The 19,627-nt window shown below is 38.0% G+C and overlaps 1 protein-coding gene across 4 annotated transcripts in view; it reads right to left on the bottom strand.

Moving 5' to 3' along the window:
- Positions 1-19,627, bottom strand: part of LOC126977205 (DC-STAMP domain-containing protein 2-like) — a 53,710-nt gene that overhangs the window by 28,526 nt on the left and 5,557 nt on the right. For all 4 annotated transcript variants that reach the window (XM_050825916.1, XM_050825917.1, XM_050825918.1 and 1 more), the window contains exons 3-9: positions 18,029-18,188; positions 11,372-11,632; positions 10,223-10,436; positions 7,698-7,851; positions 6,744-6,906; positions 6,206-6,370; positions 4,319-4,462 (exon numbers count right to left, since the gene is read on the bottom strand). In XM_050825916.1, coding sequence (XP_050681873.1) covers positions 4,319-4,462; positions 6,206-6,370; positions 6,744-6,906; positions 7,698-7,851; positions 10,223-10,436; positions 11,372-11,632; positions 18,029-18,188 — 1,261 coding nt within the window. The remainder of the gene's footprint in view (positions 1-4,318; positions 4,463-6,205; positions 6,371-6,743; positions 6,907-7,697; positions 7,852-10,222; positions 10,437-11,371; positions 11,633-18,028; positions 18,189-19,627) is intronic.

The following is a 19,627-nucleotide window of genomic DNA, read 5'->3' as shown; positions in this document are numbered from 1 at the left end:
TTTCGAGATCTGATCCTGGAGACGGACTGACATGGTGGCGTTTCTATACAAACACTTCAACGCTTCGATATATCGGTAATCAATGTGGCACCTCTGGAGAGACTGAAGCACCGCCCAGGTCTCGATCGAATCAAAGGCTTTCTCATAGTCCACGTTCACCAAGCACAGTGGCTGGTAATACTTTTCTGTCTTCTGTATAACCTGCCGCAGCGTATGTATGTGATCTATGGTGCTACAGCCTTTTCGGAATGCGGCTTGTTCGGGAGGCTGGAGGTCATTGAAGAACAGCACCACTATACTTCTGTGCCATGCATGCGGTGTTTTGACCTCGAGGATGACGGAATTGAATACTTTCTGGAGGGTCTTAAGTACAGGAGTACCACCAGCTCTCAGCAGAAGCTCCGCGCCTTGTTGTTTTTAAGCTGATTTAGGGCCATACTAATCTTGTAATCATTCTTCCTCTAATTCAAGTTCCTCTACCTCTACCATATTATAATAAATATAAGTCCTTTAAATAAAGACCGTGCGTCTAGGATAGCTTAGATTAGCTAAAAATGATTATGATGATGAAAAGATTGATTTTTTTAACTAATATAGTGTGCATGCTGCATTGGAAAGGACTCTAAGAGTGATTTAAAACTTGTATGACATAAAGTCAGCGAGATATTTTTGTATTTTACTACCTATCTGTTTCACTGTCTCGTTTATTAAATTTATATTGTTTTAAATCTAAATATTTTAGAAAGACGTAATTGAACTAAGTAAAATAATTGTTCTTAAGTGATTATGTACAGTATCCATTGTATTCGATTTTAAGCTTATGGTAAATAAAGACCAAGTTTATAAAATCTAAAAAATAAACTAACTCTAAAAGTGCTATAAACCCAAAGAAGGTTATAACTTTACGTTTTAATGAGTATCAATGTAAATCTTCAAGAGACAAGAAACAATAAAACGTTTTTATTACTACATTTACTTCACAATAATTTACATAAAGAGACTGTTATTATAATTTGATTGTTTTGTAAAATTACATCAGCGAGGATTTATTGAAATTCAAATTGAAATATTTTTATTCAAAATAGGGTGTGACATCATTATTAAAAGTCAAAAACTTTAGACCCATTCCAAACAGAATTACTCAGACCTGGCGGGGACGGAGTATTACAGATATCAGTGGGTTTGGTATGGTATAGGGGCTCCTTTTTCTGCTATTACTGCCCTGTACTTTTCCCGGGCCGTAAAAAGAATAGGGTAGTCCCAGGCCCATGGGTGTCGTAAGAGGCGACTAAGGGCTTTTTTAGAAGTGGGAGAGTCACGCTGCCGTCTTTTGACGTCAGCACAATCGGGCCAGACTCGTCCGGGCTAATTACCACACTCGCACAGAATACCGGCGTGAAGTAGCGGCCTAGTGCCGCTATGTTTCGCATAGGTTAGTGTCGAGGACCGGAGGCCATGGCCGGTCGGCAGGTGATCTTCTGGTATACCTAACACATAGATGGGCTGCGGCTATTGAAAGCAAGGGGGAAGGCCTGGCAGTTAGCCTGGATATAGCGAAAGCCTTTGATCGTGTATGGCACAAGGCGCTTCTCTCCAAACTTCCATCATTTGGGTTTCCCGAGAGCTTGAGCAAGTGGACCTCCAGCTTTCTCACTGGGCGCAGCATACATGTCGTTGTCGACGGATATTGCTCGAACCCGAAGCCCGTGAATGCTGGAGTGCCCCAAGGCTGTGTGCTGTCTCCCACGCTGTTTCTTCTGCATATCAATGATATGTTGGACACCTCCAAAATTCATTGCTATGCGGATGACAGCACTGGTGATGCCGTATACACGGGCCATGCAGGTCTCTCTCGGGAAATCGTCGACCAGTGCCGGGAGAAACTTGTGTCTTCTATCGAGTCCTCTCTTGAGAAGGTCGCGGAATGGGGAAAATTGAACCTTGTTAAATTTAACCCCCAGAAGACTCAAGTTTGCGCGTTTACCACTAAAAAAACCCCATTTGTCGTCAGTGATACGAACGATTCGACAACACTTCCCTCAAAGCCTCGCCTAGTATCGGAATATTGGGTCTCGAAATCTCGAGCGATTGCCAATTTCGTGGTCATCTGGAAGGCAAAGCCAAATTGGCTTCAAAGAAACTGGGCGTCATTAATAGAGCACGGCAATACTTCAAGACGGCCCACATACTAGCGCTCTACAAAGCGCAGGTCCGGCCACACATGGAGTATTGCTGTCATCTCTGGTCTGGCGCACCCCAGTACCAACTCGATCCATTTGACCGCGTGCAACGCAGAGCAGCTCGAATTGTCGGGGTCCCAGTGCTCTGTGAACGGCTGGATCACTTAGCGTTGCGTAGAGACGTCGCTTCATTGTGTGTCTTCTACCGCATTTATTACGGGGAGTGTTCCGATTCTAGAGCTGTTTAACCTGATTCCTGCCGCCTCACCATCTGGATGTGTGGCGGTTCTCCACAGTGCGGTTTTCAAGGAGCTTTCTTCCACGTACTACAAAGCTGTGAATGAGCTTCCTTGTGCGGTGTTTCCGGGACGATACGACATGGGTACCTTCAAAAAAAGCGCGTACACCTTCCTTAAAGGCCGGCAACGCTCCTGTGATTCCTCTGGTGTTGCAAGAGATTGTGGGCGGCGGTGATCACTTAACACCAGGTGACCCGTACGCTCGCTTGTCCTCTTATTCCATAAAAAATATATTAAACCACTACTATGGGTCCATTTTGCATGCAGTATTGGCTAGTTACATCAACCAGCTCAGCTCCTTCCAGACATTACACACATAACATTCCTGAGATGTTTGCAGACTTCCTGGAGCGACCTCGTATTAGTTAAGGTTTTTGCCTGTTGGTTGGCCACCCCCGCACATTCTAGAATTACTCGAGTGACCGTTTCGTCCTCTGCTAGACAGCCTTTGCACTTAGGACTGTCTGTTACGCCGATTGTGGTGTTTGCTTGTTTAGTGATGTGTGACCCGTTAGGGTGCTCACCATTATACGGATGTCATGTCTGTTGAGGCTGATAAGTCTACGTGTCAGTTTGGGCGACAGTGCAGGTATCGCTTCTTTCGACTTCTACAGCTTGAGACATTCATCCATCGGGTGTTGTGTAGGTTGTTGGTGAGAGAGCATATCCATGAGCGCATTTGCTGAAGGGCAGTGGCACAGACTGCCGTAACCGCTAACCGCTACCCTCTAACATCTTAGTAAAGACAGTAAAGTCCTCGAATAATGACCACGTACCGGAAGACGCAGTGCTGGTAGGCCCCCCACAAGATGAACCGATGATATGGTCAAGATCGCCGGATGGGAGGGACCGGTGGGGAGACGTTGGATGAGAGTAGCGCAGGACTGATCGTCGCGGAGATCTTTGGGGGAGGGGCCTTTGTCCAGAAATGGACAAGGGCTGATATGATGGTGATGATGAAGTTTTATATTTTTATATGAGATAGAACAAGCAGTTGATGTATGTGGTAGCAAATGATCTGAGTTATAGCGCATCACGAAAGTACACGAGGCGCTTCAACACGTGCATCGTGTTAAGCCCGCACTTCTTTTCTCTGGTAATCATGAGTCGACGATTATCCCTTAAACTAATCGACGCGACTGGCTTCGGAATCTACGCTTGACCACACCGACTCATAATTCAATTATTGTTTTTAACTGACTTCATTCAGACGGATTACGCTGAGATCCGATTTACGTGATTCTTTTTTAGTTTGATGCGTAATAGTTGCCATTTCGTTCCTTAAAAATTTAGATTGGCCGAGTAGTTTCATTTTATGAACATTTCGCATAAAATGAAAGATAAATACTATTTACGTTATTACTTTTGTTCCTGGATTCCTTAGCTGAAACAGAAGGTTTCCACATTGAATCTGGAGCACGATCTGTCCAGAGCATCTCTAAATTTCAATCCAGATCTTCCCGATTGCTTTTCCTTGAATAGTGGTAGTCCGCTGCCAGGTTTGTAGCCTAACCAGCTGCGGTGTTTTATCAGTTACTCTTGTCGATCTGAATTAATTAATTAATCTTACATTTTCATGACAGCGTTCCAAAATAATATGATTGTCCAAAATATCATCGTGTCGGTAACTACCGAGAATATTGCAAAGGAATATATTACCGATGACTTGAAGTTAATGCATCATTCATTTGGTAATCTTCTAATACAAACTAATCTCGCGCCTATATAGTAATATGGTCTTCACGTTGGACCGGAATATTTTGAGCTTTGATGCTAACCTCGACCACTAAACTCACCCCCTGCCTCAAAAATCACCCCCACTCTTGTTGAATTTCGTACCTCTGGTCCTCAATATGTGGTTGTAAAGCCAATTGGCGCGTGCTTTCGCCCGCTCTGGATTGTGGTGGCCCATAATCACGTGGCGCAGTCTCAGACCGTATGGCTCGAATAATGCAAAGAGCCACAGCATAATAATGAGAACTCCTGAAAAATAAGAGTTCAATTCAGTGGGGACACTATAATTTATATATCACCTTCTCGGAAAGTGACTTCGAATTAATCTGACAACTGGGCCAAGGGCGTCAGTTATTTCGCACAAAAACATGGCAGAAAAGTTTTTAGAAAATCGTTTAGAAAATGTATTTGTTTTTAGTTTGGCTTTAGAATACATGGGACACACTAAAAGTTTTGCACTTCTAGCTAATCCGGACTATTTGAAATTCAAATGTTATATTTTTTGAAACGTTGCGACCTTCTTAGTAATAAAAGAATCATTTGTCAATTGTTTTTATGACACATCGAGTTCTACGTACGCAACAAAAATTAAATTAAGTCGAAAAGATTTTAGAGCGATGATTTTTTATGACTTTAAAGGTTCTCTCTCCGCAAGACTGTGTCGCTCGTCTTCAAAATGCTTTTGGGAGAGAAGCACCTTGCTTGATTGCATTTGAGAGAGGTCGGGTTTCTTCACTTGACGAATTTCGTGAAGGGCGGCCTTCAACTACCGTCAACGAAAATAATGTGGCTAATGTTAGGTGGCTAATTAAAGAAAACCCGCGGATTACCTATGAGATAATTCGAGGACTATTGGGGATTGGTATGAGCCAAATTCAGAAAATTTTACACGATGAATTGAAAGTTTGGAAACTTTGTTGTCGTTGGATCCATCATGAACTGACAGCGGAGCAGAAGCGGGCTCGCGTCGATTGGTGCTCACAGATGGTAATGAAGTACGACCCCCGTGGTCTTTTTATTGACATACACAATGTCATTGTCACAGGAGACGAAACGTGGATTTATTTTTTTGAACCCGAAAATAACAGCAATCTTGTGAATAGGTGTTTGAAAATGAGAACAGGCCAACAACGATAAGGCAGGCGAGAAACGTTTGTAAAAAAGTGATCGCATTTTTTTTCGCAGCTACGGGTCCCATCTGCACAATTCCACTTGTATTCTACCATTTGTTTACCCAGGGTGTTAAAAAAAGTTCGCGAATGGCGACCAAAAAGCCGCGTTCTCCTACATCATGACAACGCTTCTTCACACACGGCCATTTTAGCTTCCGAAAAGTATAACTCGTCACCCATCCTGTACATAGACCTAGCACCCTATTACCCAAAATCAAGAGGTTTCACTTTAACCAATTCGGATGAGGCAGTGATAGCGTTCAATCAGCACGTAGAAAACATGCCTTCAGATCTTTGGTCCTCCTGTTTTAAAAAATGGTTCGATCGCATGGAAAAATGTAAAAATTGTATAGCAGAGTATTTTGAAAAACAATAAACACAATATTTTGGTTATAACATGTTGTTTTTTTAAGTTACGCAAAACTCTTAGTGTGACCTACGTATTTTTAATAAAAACTATACTACCCAGTTATAATTAATATAAAAACATTGTTACTAACATAGCTTTTGACATCTCGAAAGCACTAAGTATCACTCGGGAGATATTGCGATTCCCCTATCAATTGCTAACATACTTACGTAGTGATTTTATTATTTAACTAGCTAACCTGGCAAACGTTGTGTTGCCATATAAATTATATATTATGTAAACCTTCCTTCAGCTTCAACGAATCTATTACAAAAGATTTCATTGAGATGGGTCGAATAGTTTAAGAGTTATTAGGGAACATACAAACATACATTCTCTTTTATATATATAGATAAATGTTTAATTATAACGTGTAATAATCAGGTTAAGGAAAAACAGAAAAACACTTACCAATTTGGATATACCGTCTGAAATCTGGCGTAAATGGATTCGGCAGGCAGTTGGTAGACGATGTAGAGGAGACATACAAAGGTACTGTTAATGCATTGACAATGGACTTTAGAAGTTCTGCAGGAAATCCTGTTCCCAATACTTTGATAGTGTCAAATGGACCAGCTAGAAGAAATAGTAATACTTTTATGAAGGTATCATAGATATGGGCTTATACAGTGGCATTTTTATTTATCTACTGCATCTCCCGTGCTCGCGAAATTGTACGGACCTAGTTGTTCATGCTTTCATGCTTTCTATGGTTATCCCATATAACTTACTAGCTGACAATAAAAAAAATGTTGTTTTATGAATTTGTCAATAATATTTCATAACATCAAGAATTAGAAAGAAGAGAAAGAGCTGTTAAAGAACAAGTTTTGAAGCTTTCCATTTGGAAATATACCGTAACAATTTGTTTGGTTGTACGTGAAAGAACGATTCATGTCACGCCATAAAAATTTGCCTATGATGTATATAAACTACAAAAATAACTTGCTTAGTGGTTGGTATTTCCCATTCTGCCGTATGGTGATGAGGACCCAGTAGAGGCTGTAGTCTGCGATCATGTGGATGAGCAGCTTGAAGGTTGTTATCATCATGAATACAACAGATCTGGTCAGAAACACTTTTTCCGTTGGTATAAGTTTCAGTGACGACATCTGTAATTTATTGCTCTGATAAATTATCTATTCATTTTATTTTAGAACGTAAAGTGAAAGTTGATTATGCCCCTACTTATGTGTTGCAGCGAAAATAAACCGTAAGCATAGTCCCTTTTGCCCTGTGCTTCCCCGTGTCATGAGAGGCGACTAAGGGCATTTATCAGTGGGAGGCTTCTTTGCACAGGATGCCAGCTAGATTATGGGTACCATGACGGCGCCTATTTCTGCCGTGAAGCAGTAATCTGTAAGCATTATTGTGTTTCGGTCTGAAGGGCGCTGTAGCTTGTGAAATTACTGGGCAAATGAGACTTAACATCTTATGTCCCAAGGTGGCGAGCGCAATCGTATTGCCACTCAGAATTTTTGGGTTCTTCAAGAATCCTGAGTGGGCAGGGCCTATCAACTACCATCGGCTGAACGGCCTGCTCGTCTAGTCCCTTCGACATAAAAAAAAGTACCTAATCAGCACACTAATTAATTAATGGGCCGTCGAATTGATTATGAAGTGGATCAGTTTATAAAAGAATGGAAATGGAATAGCCAATAGGGATCATGTTGCTCAAATCAATATGACCTTTGCGTTGCAGACTAGCATTTCATCCACTATACTATATAATAGTCGATAAAAGTCCATTAACAGCGTATTTATAAAAAAAATAGATGTTTACAAAAATCACCACAATTTCTTTCCCAAAGTAGTGTTTTCTTCAAAACTACTTTTGGTTTTAACAATTTAAATTTTTTGAATGATATGATTAATGACCAGTTAAGGATAGAAGGAGACTTACTGGGATATATTTGGTTCTCTCTCTCCTGCTCAGAGGTAGGATAGTATCTCGTCCCTCTTGAAGCCGCTTCAAATCGAGCTCATAAAACTCCTTTGTGAAATATCGGTTGTCGTACCTGGATCGAGTTTCGTACATATGCTGGTAGTATTTAGCTCTGCAAGTTATTAATGTATGTTATACTAAATATAACATAAATACTACTACATTTACCTATATTTTGTTTAGTATTATGAAAGAAAAATAAACGGTAAGTAGTTGTCACGGAAATGACATATTAATAAAACAAGTAGTTATACTTCTTTGGCGTTACAAAGCGAAAGTCATAAAAAATATTTATTCCTCCTGCTATTCTACGTTTCTAGAAAGAGCAATATTGTAAAAATCTTGCAAAGATGGATTTAACAATTAATTGTCAAATAACGAATACGGCTGCATGGGCTTGAACCCTTTGCCTATCATAATAATGGACGAAGAAAAGAAAAAAAATGTATGTCGCAAACGTCACACACAGGTTGAAAACCTTCGTCTTCAGACACTGTGGTATTTGGGACGAGAAGATTTTAGGGAGCTTCCCGAACGCTGTCCATCCGAGTTGGATTTGACGAGTTCCCAATAATTGTTATGGGATTAGGTTTACATTTGACATGACACTTCGTCTTGTCCATGTTCGTTTTAAGACCTACTCCTTGAGAAGCTGTATTGCATCCATCGAGCATTTGCTTTACACAAGTAAGAAAAAAAAGTAAATGTAAATTAATACAAAACAAAAGTTATTGAGTACAGTAGCTGTAGCAGTAGCGTACGGGCCGAGCCCATACTCTCTTGCAACACCGATATATTTGATAGATACCAGAGGAATTACAGGACCGTTGCTAACCTTTTCGAATTTTATTTAATGAAATCGCTCTGAAAACAGTGCACAAAATAAAGATCAATATGAGATCAAGCGTGGAACTATAACAGCAGAAAAAGCACAGAACAACATTCTGTGTTTTGAGAGGATACGTGAAACGCATAGTGCGTTTTTGGTTTCGCTTTCGCAGGACGAGACTTTAAGAAAGAACCCCGAGGAAAATCAGCTACAAATGATGCTAATGATAATAGAAGTTGATTTGCATCAAACTATCAAGAATTAGCGGTATACTAGCAAACTTACAATATTGATCCATTTGTATCAAATCGGTAAATATTGTCTTGTAAAATAAGTTCCCCATGATTTATCTGATCCACATACAGAAGCATGCGTTGAAGTTTGATTTACCATGTAGAGCCGGCACAGAAGTGAAGGTTTTTGGGGCTAATTGTGACGTGTCATGAAAAGTGTATTCGCATGTAAAAATCGCAATGGCAACAGATCCTCAACATCAAATCAGCAGATATCTATCGTCCATCCTCCGTGCTCGCCAGAACTAACCCCAACCGACTACCATTTTTTCCGAGTATTGGACATTTTGCTCAAAAATTTTTCTTCTGAAGAATCAAGGCAATAAATATAACTTCCTCGAGATGGCAGAATTGTATTTTTAAGGAAGGCAAATTTAATAAATATAACCTACACAACCAACATAACCGCTCACGTTACACATGAGAAATTGGTAGTTGATTACTACAGTACATAAATTTAAGTTTACTGCCACCCGCCCTATGACACTTAATTTTTTTCAAAATTAACCAATCAATTCAGCCCTATTTGGCTTATGATTACCGGTAGATTTTTTATCTATTGTCCAGTTTCTGCAGAGAAGCCCCACTGTCAGATACAGAAATTATAAAATCAAATCTCATTTTCATACTTGTCTCGGCGGCGCTGCTACGATCTCAGTTCGCTGCAGGAAATTTGTTTGAAAATTGTGTTATAACGTATGCTAACGGGGTCAATCTCGCGCGGCGCGTGCGAGTGGATAATAAACCTTACAATTTTTCAGTATATCAATTTTCTTTGAAATAATTAAAAATATAAAATCATCTCAAATCGCGCCGCAACACTATTAAATATTTGAAAGTGATTTTCATCCCCTTCAAGAAGTCAGATCTACTTGAACACGTATCAAGGACCGGTGACATCATAATATTATCGTTATGGCCTTGTATTCCAAAGACCAGGATAACTTATAACTTAAATACACAAATACAATACAAGAATCCAAATGTTTCAAGTTTTCTTTAGTGTTAATTCCGCCAATATTTGTCTTCAAACAATTCGACACGGGTTTCGCCTCTACACGAGGCATCCTCAGCTCTGGCACGAGACTGTCTTGCCAGAGAGTCTCGTGCCAGAGTTTGGCGAGTCAACATCTCCTGATTTGAAGACAAATATTGGCGGAATTAACACTATAGAAACCCCAAAACATTTGGTTAATTATAGATTTCCGCAAAGTAACGCCTCCTCAGTAATTATTTTTTACAATGTAAGAAGAAATTGAGCTTTTTAATTATGAGATGTTAATGTTCTGCAGTTATTTAAATTCAAAATTATTTTGCACTTTTTAAAACGTTCTTTTTACTATAATTTATTTGAAAGTCACCTGAAGATAATCAGTAGAAAGAAGAAGCTGGCGAGGCAAGAGCTCCAAGAGAGCCAGGTCAGTAGCGAATCAGCTCGGTTCCGGATCTCGGTGACGATGCCGGCTGCCAGTTGACTCGCAGCGTGACTCGTGTTGCCACTTATCGTATACGTGTTGCGGAATTCAATGTGCACAAATAGCATGTCCTTAATCCGCTGCATGAAGTCTCTAAGCTCTGAGAAGAAGAAACTACAGATTTGAATTCATTCAATTCAAAAAGAATAAATAAACTGTAAGTGCCGTGTAAGGTTAACTAGAGCTAAGGGTCTTTGTAATAAATTTTAATATAAAATACCAAAAAGCATACTAGGACTCACTGAGCTCAAATTTAAGAATATAATAATTAATAAAGTATACCACATAATAATGCATGATTGTTGACTGGGTCTTAAGCAATGTGCAATGCAAGTGGCGTGGGCAGGGCACATAGTGGACGATGGACGGATGGCCGGTGGGGCAGAAAAGTTCTCGAATAGCGACCACGTACCGGAAGACGCAGTGTTGGTAGGCCCCCCGCAAGATGGACCGACGATCTGGTCAAGATCGTTGGAATACGTTGGATGAGGCCAGTGCAAGACCGATCGTCGTGGAGATCTTTAGGAGAGGCCTTTGTGCAGCAGTGGACGTATTCCGGCTGATGATGATAATGATGAAGCAATGTATACCAATGTGTTGTTGCAATATGTTATGTTATTACCACTCCCTATGGCAAAACATATATTTCTATATTATTATAAGTTATTTCGTTCATGCATTGCTCGACCAAAATCCGTTGTATTTCCATACGTCCGACTTTAATAGTCAGACAGTTGAAATTTTGGTTATGTTGTTATAAAAGCCAAGATTAAGAAATCCAAAATGGCTGCCATGAAAATTAAAAAAATGATGTTAAAACTAAAATTCTAGCGGCCTTACAAATAAAATTGGCATAGTTATAACAAATCATAAACTAATGGTGAAAGAATTTTTGAAATAGGTCCTGCAGTTTTTGTGAAAAAATATTACAAACATTCATACAAAAACACAAATGTTTCCTCTTTATAATATAGTTTAGATATTTTTTAATAACAATTGACGAAAAAAGCCTTGAAGTAATGGCTAAATACTCACTTCTCCGAACAGTAGCAGAAAAGGAGCTTTCAGCAAAGTCTTCAACAACGCATATAGTCTCATGTCTCTTGGCGACCCCACAAGCGGGTTCTGCTATTGATATATTGCAGAGCCAGGTATACATTGGCCCCAGAACTTTCTTACAGCTGGGAACACCACTTTTCAGTGCGTTGATGCAGTGGTCGTAAGGAGTGCCAAGGTTTTTGTTGCAAGAGTTCGCCTTCTCCCGTAGCCATGTAAATGTGGACTGTATTGCGTCACCTTAAAAACGAAACCTATCATTAATAAAAAAAATTAAGTCGTTACATTTTTTTATGACAGTAAGGGACGAGACGAGCAGGACGTGCAGCTGATGGTAAATGATACGCCCTGCCCATTGCTATGCAGTGCCTCTCAGGGTTCTGGAAAAACCCAAAAAGTCTGAGCGGCACTACAATTGCGCTCGTCACCTTGAGACATCTTCAGATCGAAACAGAGTAATGCTTATACATTACTGCTTCATGGCAGAAATAGGCGCCGTTGTGGTACCCATAATCTAGCCGGCATCCTGTGCAAGGTGCCTCCTACATAATTTAATAACTTTTGAGTTTTTTTTAGTGCTGTAAATATGTAGGTACATAATGTACACGAAATGTAAATGTAAATTTGTATATTTACATTTCTACTTATTTAATTAAGTCCGATTTGTTTAAAAGTGCGTCGTAACTAATAAATTTACTGGGCTACTGAGACTACACACATCAACTTATCTCAAAGTGGCGATTGCAAAAAAGTTCGGATCAACTGAACATCCTTCCCGGTATTGCTCATCATTTTCAGCAGTTTCATTATATTAGCTAATTGCTGTGTTATTGGTCAAAAGATCATCAATATCAAATCAAAACTCTTAATTAATAATTAATTTTGTAAATTTTTAGCTATTTATGCTTAGATATATCTAATTAATGAATGAAAGAGTGATTAAATAAGGCTTTATTTTATTAAAAATCTGATTCGTTCAATTCAAAATCTTTGACGGACGCTTACGTCACAAGACATATTTTTCAACTGTGTTCTATCCAAAGCTATTCTTCTCCACGTTGGTCCATTAACTTTTTGAGGTCGTCTTCACATCGAATGAATTGTCTTCCATGATTTCTTGCACACTTCTCTTGGATTTTATCCTAGAATGTCTTTTGTCCATTTCTCTATTTTGATTCTCATTGTATATTCTGCTCATCGCCATTTTATTATTTCGTTATGTTCTACAAGTTTCAAATTTTGTCATCTTTTTTATTTATGTTAATCTTTCTGTCTTCTTGTCTCTTCTTTTGAACTTCAACATGCTTATTTGAATGCTTTCTTTGCACATCCTCAGTTTTAAGTTAGTTTAGCATGTATAGGACAATCAAGGCTTGATGCGCATATTAAAAACTTTGCTCTTAGGTTTCTGGGAGATTTCACCAGTTTTCAATATATTTTTTAAGAAATAAGTATTTAACGTATTTCATAGCAAGTGTTAGCAAAATGTGAACAAAATTGGTGGATAATCCGAAGCAGTATTTCGATAAGAAGATTAAAATTTTTCAAATAGATGGTGTGGTTTCAAAAATATGGAAACAATTAATAAATAGAAGAAGAAGAAGTAGAAAACATACAAGCAAAATTAAACATATCAACTATCGCGCACAACACAATTACGTGGACAACCCGGAATCTTGCAGGTTTCGTAATATGATATCACTTGAGGACAGGCGCAAGTTTCTGGATCTCTCTTTCCTTCATAACATAGTTCATGGTAGGATCGACAGTACAGAGCTAACTGAACTATTCATACAATTACGAGTGCCGTCAGTTCGCACTAGACACACGTCTATATTCCAAGTCCCGCTGAGTCACACCAATTATTATGAAAATTCGGTAATCTGTCGCACTCTATGCAACTATAATAAACAATTGAACAGTATTGAACTTTTTCATAACAGTAAAGGCTGCTTTATAAGGAGTGTAATAAAAATCTAAAGGAAGGTTAAATTATGAGTAATTCACAAACACACACACATACATACATACACACACACACACACACGCACACACACACACACACACACACACACACACACACACACACACACACACACACACACACACAACCACACAAACAAACACACACACGCAATCTCACCAAACCACACACGCACAAATACCACGTCTTAGTATAAATATTGTAAATCCATTATAAGAAGTAAGTTCTACTAGATAGTATTATTATAACATAATTTAAGTTCTGTGTATTTTGTGATGTTTTAAATGAATAAATAGCAAAAAAACTTAAAACAAGCAGTATATTTCTAAAGAGTTCTTGTATCGCCGTGAGCAAGTCTTATTAAATATTAACGTAAATCGATCGAATCGAACTGAGAATATAGGTCAAATGATAAGTGTGGGAAGCGAACCGGAAAAGATTCGGAATTATAAAATGATTCTAACGTACTAGAATAAATATGGTTTTGCTTAAATACTTGCAAATCCACTTCTTTCACTATAGGAGGGCAACGAACTAAAGATACGGAAAACTGGATAAAAGCGGAATGAGCCTACATTCGAAAAGGAGTTGTTTTCCGTGAAATATATCTTGGGACAGAAATAAACAACGGCAAAGAAAAATATGATGATTTAATAGTGTAAGACATTGTTGGTCTATTAATATTTCGATTTATATCGAAATTTGTCATCCGACATTTGATTTTTTTTAAACTTAAACGTATCTAGTTCTAAAACAAGCGGTAGTCTAGTTTGCACATATTGCCGTTCATGTAGTCACCAAACATTCGCCTTTTTTACCGCCAGGCAGTGGTATGTAAGTATTATATATTTTCAATTTTGAAGTACTACATTTCGTTTCTTTCAATGACGCGGTTTTCAAATTATTGTATGTGGAAAAATGTAATACACGGTAAAAACAGTTCCAAACAGGTCTCTGCGAAAGCGTTTTACCGTCTTTCCACTCCCGCCGCTTTCGAGGCGTTCTCTTTTCTCTTTACACGCATGAACCTTTAGATATCTCTTGTATTGTTTTGGGTCGATCATTTTTACCACTCCCTTTTCTCCCAGGTTCTACATTTAATGTAGCCTATTTCCCAAAATGGCAAGGCTTCTCTAAGTCATCATCATCATATCAGCCTGAAGACTGCTGGATATAAGGGATCCTCAAAGATCTCCAAGACGGTCCCGCACTGCTCTGATCCCAATATATTGAGTCTATATTGACCAGATCGGTCCATGTTGTGGAGGGCCTTCCACACTGCGTCTTCTAGTACGACTCATGTTCTCAGACTCATATCAACCCTATTTTTTCAAGTTTGTCACGTGCTACCTACATGGCCATATGAAAAAGGTCAACAAAACAAAATATTAGTAATAACGCCTACAACTACAATAAATTCCAGAATGTGCATCTACATTTCACCTATTTATTTAGTCACTCTAGTTTCATGTTTCATCCATCATAACTACGTGACCAAACCATGCAACCATTCCCCTGTAATTTATGTAATTATATCTGTTACCAGCAAATCTCGCCCCACTTGAAAGTGGTTTTTTCATCCAACTCATGCTCTTGTGGGAATAATTGGAAGCTAACACACATGATATTCCTTGTAACCTTATTTTACTCAATGTTCACTTAAATCACATAAGGAAAATTTGCGCAAAATTTCAAGATTAAAGCCAGCGATTTGGGCTTTGAGCTGATAAATCAGTCAGTCAATCGGTAAGTCAGTAAGTAAGTAAGATCTTTATTTGTTGACTAGGGTAATACATTATAGATACATTATTTAAATACATTTTAGCTCTCCAAGTCGTGCCCGTTATTGAGCATACAAATATTTGACATATAGATATTATAATCAAATCATAATAATTATCATAAAACAAAATTGATTACATCATGAAATAAAGTTAAATCGGTGAGGATAAGTTACTTATTATATTGTATTACGTATAGATAAGTATTTATTGATAGTAGTTTATGCTTATGCTCTGTGGACTTTATTAATATCAATGTTGTAGTAAGTAGTTAGCTAAAATTAAAAATACTGAATTTCAAAATAACGATATTGTTAACATAGTTTTGTAGATCCCAGCACACGTAAATGAAATTAAAGTGATAACAGTGGAGTCAGATGAACCCTGTGCTGGTTTGTAAATAACACATAATAATATCGTAATTTGGCAGCTGGAACGCATACTAAGAAATTGGGGTACTTTAAGTAAGTACTTTCTTAATGCGTCGCTTTTGGCACGTCCTTGTCCTAATGACCTATTTATAGATACACCGAACATTTGAAAAATAATGGCTAATAGAATGATATTATGAAATTGGTATGTGATAGATTATGATTATTTGGCGTTGCGTATATCTCTACGAAGAATCTCTCTCTGAAGTCTCTCTGCCTGCATCTCCTACTGCATATATCATGATATCATAGGGAGTATTTTTAAGGAGAAAATTAGGGTCGAGACAAGCAGAGCATTGCATGGTGCAATGCAGTGCCACTCAGGATTCTTGAAAAACACAAAAATTCTGAGCGGCAATACAATTGCGCTCGTCACCTTGAGACATAAGATGTTAAGTCTAATTTGCCCAGTAATTTCAATAGCTGCGGTGCCCTTCAGACCGAAACACAATAATGCTTACACTTACAAGCAGTAGCTTCACGGCAGAAATAGGCGCCGTTGTGGTAGCTATAATCTAGCCGGCATCCTGTGCAAAGGAGTCTCCCACATAGGGAGTGCTTAAAAGAGTTCTTCTAGATGATACCAGCAGCCGAATCCCACCACCGAACATTACGTTGAAATGCGAAATTCTACCCTCAATACGTTAACGTCTGGCATTCAACGACCGCGCGTTTAGAAAGAACCTTCTTGCCTCGTACAGCCACTTTGTGGAATCAATTACCAGCTGCATTTTGCCGAACCTATACGACACTTGGACCTTCAAGCGTAAAGCCTTTGACAGCGCATATTTTGACCACGGGACCTAGTTACCTTATCAATTCCTATCACGTGCACCTCTTGGTCCATCTTATATAAAAAATGCTTTATTAATAATACGTGCATAGAAACAAGTATAACTGCTTTATTTGTGATGGGATTAGAGTTTGGTAAACATTCACATATGTTGTTGAAATCCTAATTTTGTGCAGCGGCCACATCCTTAACGTAACAATGATAATTTTGCGTGGCAGCCGTCTTGGATTTCAAGAAGATTCAAAGAAAGAAAAAATTCGTTATCTACTACCCCGAGAACCGTGAAAACTATATCCATATTCTTTAATCCTTAAGTTTCCAAGGCGGCCATCTTGAGTTTCACAAATAATCCCCATTTCCCCCCTTTTTCACTTTCAGTATTCCTTACAACATTTGTGCAAGATTTAATGGTGATCTGTTTAGTAGTAATGGAGTGAAAGCGTTACAAAGATTGCTGGTGGCTACTGCAACGGCAAGAGATTTATTGATATAAAAAATCTCGTAATGTATATGAAAAAAATACGGGTTGCACTCCGGGAGTGCCAGCAGAAGAAAAAACTTGAACATTAACATTGTTGAATATTTTAGAATGGTTAGGGAATCATTTCACACGAATTGTGTTATTTATCAGTATAAAAGAACTAGCATTTATGTGAACAATATTCATTTATTGCGCTATCGTATACAAAAATGACAATTTTTATTATCAGAACTATTACAATTATTTTACATTAAAAAGTTCATCTCTCAGAAAAATCAAATTACATCCATAATAAACTGTAAAAATATCATGGCTGAGATTCGATCCCTCGACCTCGCGGTTTTTCGGCCTCGTAATCTCAATGATTCAGCAGTCTTACGAATTTTAGATCAGGCCACGTGTCCTGACGCGGCTTTAACATATTATAGATATCCCAAGAAAAGTGCTTAACGCCGCAAAAGAAGTTTTCTCTTCAAAAATAATGAATAAATGATAGGTATTTTAAAATCCAAATACACTTTCCCCATGTTTTATTGGAAATTTTGAAGAGGTGGTATCACTAGACCACAGCACAGTGACATTAAACATGAGTCATGTTTAATGTCACTGTGCTCGCTCTTCATCTTTATCATTCTCATTTAGTGCTGCTTTTTGTGTATTATCCAGATTCTCAATAAGATCTTCAATTCATTGGAGTTCGTCGGGTGCTACATGGGTGTCATCAATGGAAGAATGTTCACGTAAACCCTGCAATATCAGGGCTTCTTGTTCTTCTGTTGTCGGCGTTAGACATTCGTTGCGTTGCGTTCTAGTGTTGTCCCGTATACTACATACGGGATGGCGAATCGTATTAGGCGTATTATACAGGATGGCGTATGTATTAGGCGTATTATACGAGATGGCGGATCGTATTAGGCGTATTATACGGGATGGCGGATCGTATTAGGCGTATTGTACGGGATGGCGGATCGTATTAGGCGTATTATACGGGATGGCGGATAGTATTAGGCGTATTGTACGGGATGGCGAATCGTATTAAGCGTTAGGATATGTATCAGAACATGTCGTAAGATGCAGGGACTGGCGTAAAATGCCATATTATACGAGAAATCGCATTAAGTGGGTTATACTAGTAGTAACGTATACAAGCGCTTCATTATACATACCGATATTATGCACAAGATGTTTGATTCTTGACAGAGTAACCCCAACACCTGCTCTGACCTGGTTCATCTTCGCCAACATCGACTGCACGTTCTCTTTGATGACTCGGAAAGGATTTTTCACAGAGTCACTGACTTGTCGCACGCTCAACTTTATCTGTTCCTGTAAATGCAAGACTGTAAATGTTCTTCCGCCACGATTCAGGAAATTCGTTGAGCACTTTTCTTGGGATGGGTAAAAAATATTAAACTCGAGTCAGGACACGCGACCTGATCGAAAATTCGTAAGACAGTCGTTTAAATTATGGATGAAAGTTTTTTGTCTGAGAGATAAGCTATTAGTATTAATTTACATTACTTTTTGACTTACTCGTGTAAGCCATTGACTATTTAACGTTTGGGTATGTTTGTTGCATAGCTTTACATATTATATTGTAATTGAAATGATTTGTAAAACGATGAAAATGTTAATATTGATTTAAAAGAGTGGCAATGAGTTTCTTGCTACATCTTCTCATTAGCTCAACCCTTTACGAATTAGCGGTAGATTCAACAAGAAACAATATTTTATTTTAACATTCATAAGTGTCATTTTCGTGACCTACATTAATAAAGTGATTTTGATTTGATTTGATTTTGATTTATAATATACTAGCTGACCGGCAGATGCTGTTCTGTCAATAGAAAAAAATGATGTAAATATTCGGGAACAATGTTAAAGTTAGTGTGTTAGAAATCAAACAACAACGTTTTTCTGAATGATTTTATCTTAATATATATAAACCAGGTGACACGTTGTTTGTCCGCGATGGACTCCTAAACTAATGAACGGATTTAAATAGGGATTACTTCATGGAGTGCAGTTCAGTCCAACTTGAGAGATAGGATACTTTTTATTTCGATTTGGGACCCATAATAATTATTTTTATTTCCAATATTTGTTTTGTATGGACATATGTTCTGTGAGAGAATTTATTGACGCACGATTTGACAGTTCTGCTGTGAAACAATTTCATTATAACAACAGGGAGCATATTTTACGAAATAATTGGGTTTTTGAAAAAAAAAAATTATTGATTTTTTTTATGTATTTTAAAACTTTATTATTAATAATATTGATATTTAATGCAAAAAACTTCAAAAAAAATTTTTTTCAATTAATTATAAACAATTAAAAATTGATGAAATTTAAATAAAAATCACGTGACTATAAACGCGCCATGATTGGTCACCATAGTTGTGACGTCATAATGTTATAGCTATTTAATAACAGTACAGCGTTTACGGCTATTACACGTGTCTAGACAATAATATTAAAAATTTATTGCTAAAATACGAGTTGTTAGTTGTGTAAGTTGTGGTTTCGATTAGCTATGTGTGATAAAGGATTTATTAAGGCAAAGTCTGATAATATTCCTGATGTTGATATATTTATGATCACCGATTTTTTAAAAAATGACGTTCGGTTTAATTCTGCTGAAGTTCGAGGTGCCAAGGCATCAAGGTAAGTTTGTTAAAAAATAATATAATAAATGAAAATATTTAATTATTTATTCTCCATTACATTAAATATAATTATTTATTTCATAAATTGCAGAGCAT

This window comes from Leptidea sinapis, chromosome 44 (assembly GCF_905404315.1).
Source record: "Leptidea sinapis chromosome 44, ilLepSina1.1, whole genome shotgun sequence".
In the NCBI taxonomy this organism is placed as follows: Eukaryota; Metazoa; Arthropoda; class Insecta; order Lepidoptera; family Pieridae; genus Leptidea; species Leptidea sinapis.
Note: the sequence above shows the minus strand (reverse complement) of the source record. Positions and strands in the feature narration are given on the sequence as shown.